The sequence below is a fragment of the Chiloscyllium punctatum genome, chromosome 24 (assembly GCF_047496795.1).
Source record: "Chiloscyllium punctatum isolate Juve2018m chromosome 24, sChiPun1.3, whole genome shotgun sequence".
Classification (NCBI taxonomy): Eukaryota; Metazoa; Chordata; class Chondrichthyes; order Orectolobiformes; family Hemiscylliidae; genus Chiloscyllium; species Chiloscyllium punctatum.
The window spans coordinates 55,093,516-55,105,557 of record NC_092762.1 but is presented as its reverse complement, the minus strand read 5'-3'; the positions used below and the strand labels follow the sequence as shown (position 1 = coordinate 55,105,557).

General features: G+C 41.2%; 1 protein-coding gene across 8 annotated transcripts in view; it reads left to right on the top strand.

The window, feature by feature from the left end:
* The window catches only part of sema6bb (sema domain, transmembrane domain (TM), and cytoplasmic domain, (semaphorin) 6Bb), a 559,267-nt gene that overhangs the window by 319,752 nt on the left and 227,473 nt on the right, over positions 1–12,042 (top strand). For all 8 annotated transcript variants that reach the window (XM_072593864.1, XM_072593857.1, XM_072593863.1 and 5 more), the window contains one exon: positions 5,512–5,572. In XM_072593864.1, the coding sequence (XP_072449965.1) occupies positions 5,558–5,572 (15 nt within the window). In that variant the 5' untranslated portion in view covers positions 5,512–5,557. The remainder of the gene's footprint in view (positions 1–5,511; positions 5,573–12,042) is intronic.

Here is a 12,042-nt window from a genome sequence, read left to right as displayed (position 1 = left end):
TAAGTTTCTTATCCCCAATCTCCCGCTTTTTCCCCATAACCTTTGATTCCCTCGATACCCTATCTATCTCTGTCTTAAATATCCTCAATGACCTGGCCTCCACAGTCTTCTGTGGCAATGAATTCCATAGATTCGTCACTCTCTGGCTGAAAACGTTTCTCCTTATCTCCGTTCTGAAAGGTCTTCCCTTTATTCTAAAGCTACGCTCTCGGGTCCTTAACTCTCCTACCAATGGAAATTTCGCCTCAACATCTATTCTGTCCAGGCCATTCAGTATTCTGAATGATTCAATTCAATCCTCCTCACCCTTCTAAACTCCATTGAGTATAGACCCAGGGTCCTCAAAAATTCCACGTACGTTAAGCTTTTTATTCCTGGGACCATTCTTGTGAACATCCTGTGAACACACTCCAGGGTCAGTACCTCCCTCCCAACATATGGGGCCCAAAACAGCGCACAATACTCCAAATGTGGTCTGAGCTGAGCCTTATAGAGCCTCAGAAGTACATCCCTGCTTTTCTATTCTTGCCCTCTCAAAATAAATGCCAACATTGCATTTGCCTTCTGAACTGCTGACTCAACCTGCAAGTTTGCCTTGAAAGAATCTGGAGTAAGACTCTCAAGTTTCTTTGCACTTTAGACTTCTGAATTTTCTCCCCATTCAGAAAATAATCCATGCCATTATTCTTCCTACAAAAGTGCATGATCTCATTACCAAAGTGTACTTTCCCATGTGGTATTCCATCTGCCACTCCTTTGCCCACTCTCCCAAACTGTCCAAATCCTTCTGCAGCCACCACCCCCCCCCCCCCCACCTCCCCTCCCCCCCACCTCAATGCTACCTGTCCCTCTACCTATCTTTATATGGTCTGCAAACTTAGCCAGAATGCACTCAGCTCCTCCATCTAAATCGTTAATGTAGAAAGTGAAAAGTTGTTGTCCCAACACTGTGTTACACAGTGAGCAAACAGCATTTCCTTGAATGTGTGAGTATATGTAGCCTCACAGCAATTGAAGGAGGTGCTCCTTACAGACAGTCCATGCTCCACAAAGAAAAATTAGTGAGAACATTGTCTCAGAGTGTTCCAAAGTATTTCCCAGCCGGGTTGTTTAGTGGATAGATGCATTTGGCAATTTTGGATGTAGTAGGGTCCCTCAAACAACAATGAAATGGGTAGCTAGCTTACCCATTTTTAGTGACATTGGTTGAGGGATTATTGGCCAGGACGTTCAGTAATGCCATCAAATCTTTTTCATCCACCTAACAGGAAAGACAGATGCTTCGTTTAATATCTTATCCAAAAGATGTCAACATCTTCAATAGTGCAGTCACCCCTCAGTGCTGTATTGAAGTGTCAGGTTAGATTGGGTACTCCAGTCTTAGCTGTCACAGGGATTAACCCACAAACTTCTCACTTCAAGCTGAGATTCCTGCAACTAAGCCAAAACTGACATCAACATCTCACTTCTTACATGTCTGGGTCAGCAATCCAAGCAAGTATATAATATAAGTTGTGTCTGGGAAATACTTTGCACTGAATTAATTGCATGGTGCAGATTGATTTTTGGCTGGTTTTGAATAAAAACTCAGGCCAAATGTAATTTCATCAGTTAGCATGGATAGGGGAATGAGAATTCCACGGGCTAGTTGCACTGGATTGGAGCCAGAGTCTGGAGTTACGCTTTGACAGCAGAATCTGCCACTCGAACCTGTTCATTCAACCCAGTTAAATAGCAATTGGCAGTTCTCCAGTGAAAATGTGGTGTAAAATGGGAGTACTGGGCTGGGATGCTTGGAAATTGGAGTACAGCCTTTCAAAAGGCAAATTTAGTTGGAGATTGCACGATAAATAAGAAGGAGATTGACTGACTAAGTAGTCTGTCAGAAAGCTCCACTAGATGCCTTATTTGATTTTGTGCCACTTTTCAAGACACTTCCAACTGGAACACACACTGTTACAGAAGGGAGCCAGGACCTTGTGAAGAGAAATAAAGAAGAAAGCAAAATTCTTATTCAACTTGAGACAGAGGATGGACTGGCGGATGGGAAGAAGTCTGAAAAAGGTTACCTAGGTGCCCTCGGAAGGCAATTGTGTAAATGCCTACTCTGCCACCCCAAGATTGTGGGCTAGCAGCATAAGAAATTTAATGAGCTCATGAGGGAAGACCCAATAACACCAAAAGATGCTCTCTTCTTGCACAGAGGAAGGGGAGCAGACAAGGATAATCCATGTTCCCAGTGAAGGATGAGGAAATGAATACACAGGAGCGGCAGAGAAGGAGGTGAAGGAGGGGATCCATGCATGGCCTTAGTGGTCAGCCTTCAAGAATGTCAGTGAACTGGTGTGACTTGAGATATTGGCAGCTGTCCCTTAATTTAAGAATGCCATCACCTCAGGGTTGTGGATTTCTGCCATGTGTCCACAGATCTTTAAGCACCTGGAATATGATGAAATAGGGAGATCCAAAATGTAGTGTTTTCTTAATTTCTTTCCTTCTCTGAAACCACTCTGCTTATCAAACTCTGTTCACTTACAACACATCTGAAGGTCCCTGTTCTGGCCTGACACCCAATATTTGGTCCAATTATAGGTTCTGAATAAATCTCTCATTTTTACACACAATGTAACATTTCACAATGCAACAGGTCTGTTAGTTTTTGGTGATAATCACAATGGAACACTTTTTTGCAATTTATGTAAGTGTTTTGTCTATGCAATTGTGTACTTCTTGTTTCTACTCCAGGTCCGAATGGACTCTCATCAAATTCTGGTTCAAATGTGTTGTTATGTTTTTTTCCCGACTTGTGACTGTACATTTAACAATCCTTACTGCTGGTGGCATCAGGGAAGGTTTCTCATTATTGTGGGCATCAATTGTCAGCTTTATTAGAATCAGCAACAAGTACCCATTGAAGAAGTTGGCAGGGCCTCATCCATGCTTCTTCCATCACTGAAGGTCTGCAGATCTGGTGAGAGTAGGACAGACAACACCCTGCACATTGACTTTCGGACTCCAGTGGCTGGGATACAAATCACTGTGCATCAGGGTTTTCAAGACCTGATAGCTGCCATTAGACCAGCCATCCATTTCAGCTCTGAGCATATGGATAGTATCATTTGGAACCATGGCACAGTATTTCATCCCTGGTTAAACCCAAACGTTTCACTCAAAGTTGAGCCCGTTTTGCTAACATCAAAAACAAATCAAAGAACCCTCCTGATCTCATTGGCATGCTCCCACAATTGGCATAAACAATTAGTAACAATCAGACACCCAGATACCTCTCTTATATATATTTTTCTTCAATCTTAAAAGTTAAAGCTGCAGCTCATTGAATTAGTTCTCCTGCATATGAGGAGCATTAGTTCTCGGTATTTTTAATGTGACATATCTTCCTATTAAAACCTCGGTAAAGGAAAATATAATAAAGAGAAGGCCACATTTTCATAAAACATTTTAAAAATTGCCAGTAAAAGATCAGAGAAATACATTTGTTTCTGAAGTTCCTGAGTATCAGGAATTGGAGGTCACTTATATAGAGTGGTACCCATTCGGTTCCTAATGGCTATGGGTTCTACTCACAAAACAACTCAATACCAAAGATGCAAGTTCACGCAGAAAGAGACATCAGATAGCTGATATTGTACAGTCAAAAGGTGATACCGTTCTCCATTTGGAGCAGATTTGCAATGATAGCAGGAACTTTCTAAATAGGATCAACTGAGCCAGGGAGGTTTTGATGGAATATTGTGGGGGGTATCTCACTTAGCACTTATCTGTGACTTTTTTATCTTGAAAGAATTGGACAAGTTAGTATAAGGGCGCTTTGTGTTATTTTGTGATATAAACCTCTTCCCTCTGGGATCCAGACTGATTCTGGTGAAGCTCAATTTATATCAGAAGCTTATATCATTCTATGTGAAATCAGAACTCAAGCAGCATGACTTGAAAGGCCAATTTCTAAACATTGCCCAGCCCAAAAAGCTAAAATAATAGAATAAATTAAGTTACCAAATGTTGAGAGCTGAACCTGTATTAATCAAATCCAGTGGTGAAATTATATTTTGCCTTTGACCTTTGGAATAATAATGTTTGTGAACTTTTAGAAATATACAATCCATTTTAGATCGTTTATGTGAAGGTAGCACTTATAAAGTTTTACGCCAATAAAATTGATTTTAACCACCTCAGGGGTGAGGTCAGGAAATATGTCAGTATATTAAACCCAACCCACCCAACTAGCTTGGGAGGGAATTCTGAGTGAGCTGGTCTGAACAGACGGGTCATTCATCATAATATTTTAATGAGGCTCCTTTCCCAATGTCTTGGCATTGTTTAGAATTTAATGCTAGCAATGCAGGTCCCCTGGGGCATGGGGATACACCAGCTGAAGGGATATGGGAGCTGCTGGACCAGGTAAATAAATGGTCTATACAGCACATAGGCCAAGATGAACAGGAATTTTCCCTATCTACACTCCATCCCCCAAGCAAATCGTGTACCTTGTGGGGCTGAACATATAGTGTACCTTAGTCTCCTCTCTTTCCTGAATGACTGTCAAACACTGCACACCCCTTCCCCAATTCTCATCTTACTACCAGCCCCAACAATAAGTGTGATGGTTCCTGCTCTCCTCCCCTGATTTACTTCCCTCCCGCTAAGTTATGATCTTTGTCAATTCTCACTTCTTTGTGATTCCAAGCAGACACTAACTTGCCCTCTCACCTTGCAAATACCTGAGTCACTAATCTCTCTCAGTGTGGCAGCGAGAACTTCCTTCACCCAATGGATTCCTGAATTTACCAATCAAAGGAACTATCAAGTTCAGTTCTAAGTCACCGTTGAAGTTGACTGCTCATGAGTTTCAGTGTCATTAGTATGAGGGACCAACAAAATCAACCAGGATTCCTCTCTGCTCATCTTTTATTTTTAACGTGTACGAAGCTGAAATCCATGTGAGGTTAGATATTTTTAATCAGCCTGTTCAGACATCTGTAGCAAGTAAATCTTGACCCAGTCTTTCTAGGACCACTAGCACTATGACACAAGGCCCCTAGCTGAGTATTCTATCACTGAACCACCAATGCAACGATTTAAGATTAAGCTGTCTTACTCTAATTCAATACCCCTCTACATTCACTGTGCACAGCCACATTTGAACAATAGCAATGTAAGTAAGAAGTCAGAAGACTTCCATTATTCATGGTGCTGTGCCTCAGTGCAAATTAGCACCTTCAGGACAGAGCTAGAGATAAGATGTGGAAAAGGAGGAGTAAAGTGCAATTTGTAACATCTCATCCTATCCCTTGACCAAATCCTAACAAATACTCTACAGCAATAAAAATGCTGAAGAAAATATTAGCTGTCAAATGAAAACATGTTACTCATCACTTTAAAGTACTGCATATTAGAATGCTTTCCATCTCTCTTTAATGCAGTGTTAGTAATCAGATGTAAATATTGTATTAGTTCTTCCACAAGCTAATGAGGCTCTGGTTTCATTCACAGGGATCACCTATACAGTGTCGATTTAGATGCACCAGCTGTAGATGAGATGTTCTATAATAAGGTAAGTACAAAATCAACATAAAAAGCAGATTTCTGATTATGGATAACATTAAGACCCAAAATGTTTGACATTATGGAGTAATATTACGGTGATAATCTCAAGGAATGGCTCTTCATTCCACCATGTTTTGTGGTCAATGACTAAGTGTTGAAATGGTTATTGTGACTTGAATTATAGCTAGTCTGTCTCTTTGGTGTATATTAGATTACAGATAGCGTTGTTTCCACACTTCTCCACTTTCAGCAATTTTCATCCCTTGCCATCAAGGAGCTTGATGAGAATATCAAGACCACGAGACTTTCATGACTCCATTCTTCCACGATTAGTTAACAAATCATGTAATTTTAGTTGGTCAACAGCTTTTGCTCAGAATTCTCGTCAGATGTTGACTCCTACTGGACTATGATTCCACATCATTCAAACTTCATAGGATTTTAAAACACAAAGTGAGGTCATTTGACCCATTCGGCCCATGCCTGTTCTTTGAGAGAGTTATTAAATTTGTTTCACTCCTATTCCTTCCCGATTCTGCTGAAATACTTTTCATTTTCCAATTTCCTTTGAGAGTTACAGTCATAGAGTCGTAGAAATGTATAGCACGGAAACAGACCCTTCGGTCAAACTCATCCATGCTGACCAGATATCCCAACCCAATCTAGTCCCACCTGCCAGCACCCAGCCCATATCCTTCCAAACCATTCCTATTCCTAGTTACTAATGAATCTGCTTCAACCAACTCCTTCAGGCAGTGAATTTGAGATTATGACCACTTATTTCCAAAACACATTCTCCTCTCCTTTCACATGTTTTGTTTTGATAATTACCAGAGATCCATGCTGGTGGGAATAGATTTTCCTGTTCACTCCATGAAATGTTCCGACAATTTTAAACATCTCTGGTTGGAAAATTTAACAAAACCTTCAGCTAAACTCCTTTGCTTTCATCCTCTATACTTTTATGTCTGAAACCCAAGTAAAATTTTGTCTCGCCACCTTGTGTATGCCAAAGTGTAAAGACTCTCTAACTTCTTTTGTGTTTTTGAGTTGATTGTGAAATGTGAAAACAACCATTGTTGAAGGATTATTGCAGTTTTTAAAAGCAAGCAACCTAACACTCATTGCAGGTGCTACTTACACAGCTTCTTGTTCAGGCAGTAGTGGAAGGCTAATTTGCAGATAAGTTGGAAGTAAAGGGGGTACAGGAATGGAGCTTTGGCTAATAATGAGTAACTGATTAGCTGTGGGAAGTGGAATCTGTTGCCTCATCAGTCTGGATGAAGAGAAGGCTTTTGACAGAATATCCTACATTTTAGTAATGGATGTACTGTCCAAAATGAAGTTTGGGGAGTGAATCCATAATTGGATTTGTTAGCTTTGTACAAATATCATCAATACAGTTTCTGCAATGGCAGCAATTTGAAAGATTTCCAATCAAAATACGTTGCCCTCTCACATCTGTCTTACACATGTGTATAGTATTAAATCTTTCGTCAGGTACATCAGAAGGGACGTGGGCATAAGGGGGTTGATGATCCTCAGTAGGAGGGTCAAAGCTCCCACGCACATTGCAAAGCCACCATGTCCTGTTGAGACCCATTGTCAATGCACAGACTGGTAGTACCTGTGAGCAACTTAACCTTGTCTCAGAAGCCAAGGTAAATCGTGACAGTGTGGCTAAATTGTTTGGGAACCTCACAGAAGGATTGCAGTAGTTCAAGAAGGAAATTCCCCACCATCTTCTTGAGGGCAACTAGGAATGAGCAATAAATGCAGCCCCGGCCAGCGATGACTCCGGATGAATAATTTAAGTGAAAACTGGGCTGATCGAATCCTTTGTTCCTTTCACCATCAGGTCATACTGCCTGAAGGTGCTGAGAGTATGTTTCAGAGGGTTGGATAAGCATGTAGTTGTGGTTCTGTTCGTTGAGCTGGGAATTTGTCTTGCAAACGTTTCGTCCCCTGTCTAGGTGACATCCTCAGTGCTTGGGAGCCTCCTGTGAAGCGCTTCTGTGCTGTTTCTTCCGGCATTTATAGTGGCCTGTCTCTGCTGCTTCCGGTTGTCAGTTCGAACTGTCCGCTGTAGTGGCCGGTATATTGGGTCCAGGTCGATGTGTTTGTTGATAGAGTCTGTGGATGAGTGCCATGCCTCTAAGAATTCCCTGGCTGTTCTCTAAGAGACAAGACAAATTCCCAGCTCGGCGAACAGAACCACAACAACGAGCCCCCGAGCTGCAAATCTTCTCCCAAACTTTGAATAAGCATGTAGTCAAAGTGAAGCATTTGGAGTGATACTTGCTGCCTGTTGTGCGTAAAACCCTGACCATCAGGTGTAAGTTGCTCAAGGTATTGCAGTGTGAGGCTGTAGTCTGGCCCACATCTCACTGTTGCACTGCAACAGCCACTCAAACCATCTTCTGCTTTATCTCGAATTCATAGAGACACCCTATACTATTCTCTAGTTAAAGGTAGGACAAACAGAACCAGTATTTGAAAAGATTCTAGATTCCCTACAGTATGGAAACAGGCCCTTTGGCCCAAGAAGTCCACACCGACCCTCTAAAAGAGTAACCTACCCAGACGCGTTCCCCTGCCCTATATTTACCCTGACTAATGCACCTAACATTATGGTCAATTTAGCATGGCCAATTCACCTGACCTGTACATCTTTGGATTGTGGGAGGGAACCGGAGCACTCGGAGGAAACCCACACAGACACAGGGAGAACGTGCAAATTCCACACAGTCGCCTGAGGCTGGAATCAAACCCGGGTCCCTGGTGCTATGAGACAGCAGTGCTAATCGCAGAGCCACCATGCCTAATTTTATCCTTTCAATGGCCTTCCAGCCATAGTACATTAAGGGGCTAGAAACAGTGTAAATCTTCTTGGGGTTGTATGTTGACAGCTTATAAGTGTCAATTGTGGATGTACCGAGTAACATCCAGCATTGGAAAATGTTGATTTTGTTTCCACAATGTGTTTTGTCAACAACGAATGATCACAATTCACTTTTATTGCATTCCATGAATACAGTTTATTTTGGGGATGGGAAATGTCTCAGAAGTCAAAGGGTGTTTCGGGCAATGTGTACAATTGCAGTAAATAAGAGCCATTTCTGTAGAACTGCATAATAGGTTTTAATACCCCACTGCAAATCAAAGGAACTGAGACCAATAGTAACCTCTGACGATGGTCTTTTAAGATCAACTAACTCCACAGCCAGGATTAAAAGCAGATACTTCTGAGTTTGTGTCCATCCGTTGCTTATTAGGCAGTACACTCATTGCCTGAGCCTTCCTGTTCAGAATTTATCACAAATGCACAAATGAGTCAATAAGCTCATTCCAAATGCAATTGAAATTGTAATTGGCACACCCTGGTGAAAATCAGGTTGTATAATTTGCATACTCTGCTCGTTAAGGAAAGCCCAGCAGCGCTGATTTAAATAAAGTCAGAATCAATCCTTGGTGCTGAAAAAAAAGTCTCCATTAAACACATCCCCGTATGCTGGTGTCAGCTGTCAAAATAACAAAAATTTAAAGTAATAATATTATAGATGAATGAAACCCTGGGGAGTTAGGTATGAAAAGTTGCTTGTTCTTCCAATCTGGCTCTTGCTGAGTAAATGGAATATCTCTGCTTGGCTTGGCAGCTCCTTGATTTGCTTTGTACTTTTATTTCTCACACCCGCAGCATGAAGTGCACATTGAAGGGACGAAAATTGTTTCAATACATCAATGTTTCACATATCTCTGTCAGCTGCCTCACTGGCTGTGGCCAGATTAAAGCCTCACAGAGTTTGTGGAATGGACGTTGTGACCTTTGCCAGGTCTGTAGTTTGATGTCCATTGCTTAGAATAAGAAACAAGCTTCACAGCAAAGAGGAATTTTTTTTATAGGGTGTCTCACAGTGCTTGCAGCTGTAGCAAAGAACCAGGATAGATATAGAGAAATGGATTACCCCCTGTGCTGTAAGCATCTCTAGTCCTGTTAATGATTTCACTAATGCACTGTAGATAATGGATAAAAACAAATAGCCAGCATGTTTATACCCTAATACCAGACAGTTTTTAGTATTTCAGATCCATGTCAACTGGACCCAACAGTTTGGATTCAAAAGGATTCTAGTGATTGGATTTAGAGTGGTTGGTCGAAGGAAGGAAACACTGAGGGAGGCAAACAGTTCCGCAGTCTCGCGAGCCTGGGAAAGAATGACTTGGAGGAGAAGACAAGATGAATCCTAATTTTAGGAATGTTAAGAATGCTGAAGAGAGGATGTATCAGTAGGTCTCAGAAGGGGGAGGGGAGAGTTCAAAGAAACAGTGACCCCAAAATTATAAGTAATATGGAGAATAAAAAGATTGCAACAGTGCAGGACAAAGGTTGCAGATAAGCAAGCACTGCATAGGTCATGTGAGTTTTACTTTTTAAGTTGTATCTCCTGCTTATAAGTTCAGAAAAGGGCCATTTGAGAGTAATAGGTTTCATAAAGACTTAGATGTCGAGTTCTGCAAAATCAGCCACATGAATAACTTATTAACCTTTCCTTTTTATAACACTCTTGCTTATTTTGTTATTAATGCCTTGTCATCATTATCAGACTATCTGAAATCTGAACTATGTATTGATTATAATTGCACAAAATTCAGCTGAAAATTAAATGGACTATTCCTTTCAGGTAATATTTGTCAAATGTCTGCAATATGTTTTCTCTCGAGGAAAGAAATGCCAGGTTCCAGTTCGATATGTTTGCTCTGATGGGCTGTGGTTAATGAGGACACTACCTGTCATCAACCGCAATGTGTCTTGACTGCTGTAGGTTAAGTTTAGTTGCTCGTTCATTCACACCTCCTCAAAACAACATAAGAAAGCATGGAACTAGAAGGGGAAATTTATCACAGCAGGAGCAGTCTTTTCATATTCTGTGTACACACTAACCCGTCAAGGATCATATTCATTAAATATCCAAAAGGCTGATTTTATATAAATGCTTACCGATTCCCAAAGGTTATAAACTACCAATTCCAGACTATTCATTCAGATTCACATCTCCATTTATCGCTGTTAATCCAATGCCCATAATTTCCCATTGCACATTAATTCCTGAACTCAATACATCTAAAACTTCCAAACTCTATTTTATGGTGGCTCAGTGGTTAGCACTGCTGCCTCACAGCACCAGGGTCCCAGGTTCGATTCTAGCCTTGGGTGACTGTCTGTGTGGAGTTTGCACATTCTCCCCATGTCTGTGTGAGTTTCCTCCAGGTGCTCCGGTTTCCTCCCACAGTCCAAAGATGTGCAGGTTAGGTGAATTGGCCATGCTAAATTGCCCATAGTGTTAGGTGCATTAGTCAGGGGTAAATGTAGGGGAATGGATCTGGGTGGGTTGCTCTCCGGAGGGTCGGTGTGGACTTGTTGGGCCAAAGAGCCTGTTTCCATACTGTAGGGAATCTAATCTAATAACAGTACACTCCCAATACCTGCACAGAAAAGAAACTGCCTTAGATGAACAATCTACATTTAGCACTATTATGTGTCTGCACTCTGCTGTTTCAAGGCTGTGTTGTATGTTTTGTCTCCTAATGTCCTACCTCAGTGATGCAGCGAGAATTCTTACAGAAGTATTTAATTATGTGTTTTTTGTGAGTGTTCCAACTCCCCTCTTTACGAACTCAGTAGTTGGCTGGAGCAACTGTTTTAAATTCCTTTCAGCATGCAGTCAAATCTCCCACCAGCTACAATGTAGATTGCTAATTTCTACTGTTATCAGTCAGGAGTCGATCACAAGGTTTATAGATGGTAGAATGAGCAAATTTACTGTTTACTAATCCTGATAAAAATAGTAAAGAATGCAACATCAACAGAAGCAAATGTACAATGTTGTAAAGGGATACTGTCCAATACAAAGGAAGACAAATGGAATATGCAGTTAAAAAGCCTTAGGGTGCCCTTGAGGCAAAAGGTTTAACCTGGGACCATGGTTTAGTGGTGGCTTGGATCATTAGCCATACCAATTGTTTCAGTTATCCTTTGAATTCCCAATGTTCTGATGTTTCCTTTCAGTCTATGTTGCCACTGGGCACATTGTATTCTTGAAAGGCCAAGCGAGCGTTCCTCAGTTTTAAATTCTGCATCCTTAGTTTCTCCTCTTCCTCTCTCAGCTAAAAGCAACTCCTTGATATACAAGCTTATTCGTGTGTTTCTGCGTCTGAGGTCATGAGGAATGAACTCCATCAGATAATTGCCAGTGAGCGATTCATCTCTGACATATGGATATTCCCAAAGGTGCAGCAAAAAATAGGAGATGAGGGCTTTCTCATGTATTTCCGGGACAGTGGCATTCCCTGCTGTTTGGTTTCAGTTTGATAAAATTCAGCTCAATTCAGTCTGTTGTCTAAACCACACTGAAACTTAATCGGATGTGGTCAGCTAAGTCTCATGGCCTTTTTAAGTCAGGATTTTCAGATTTCTTT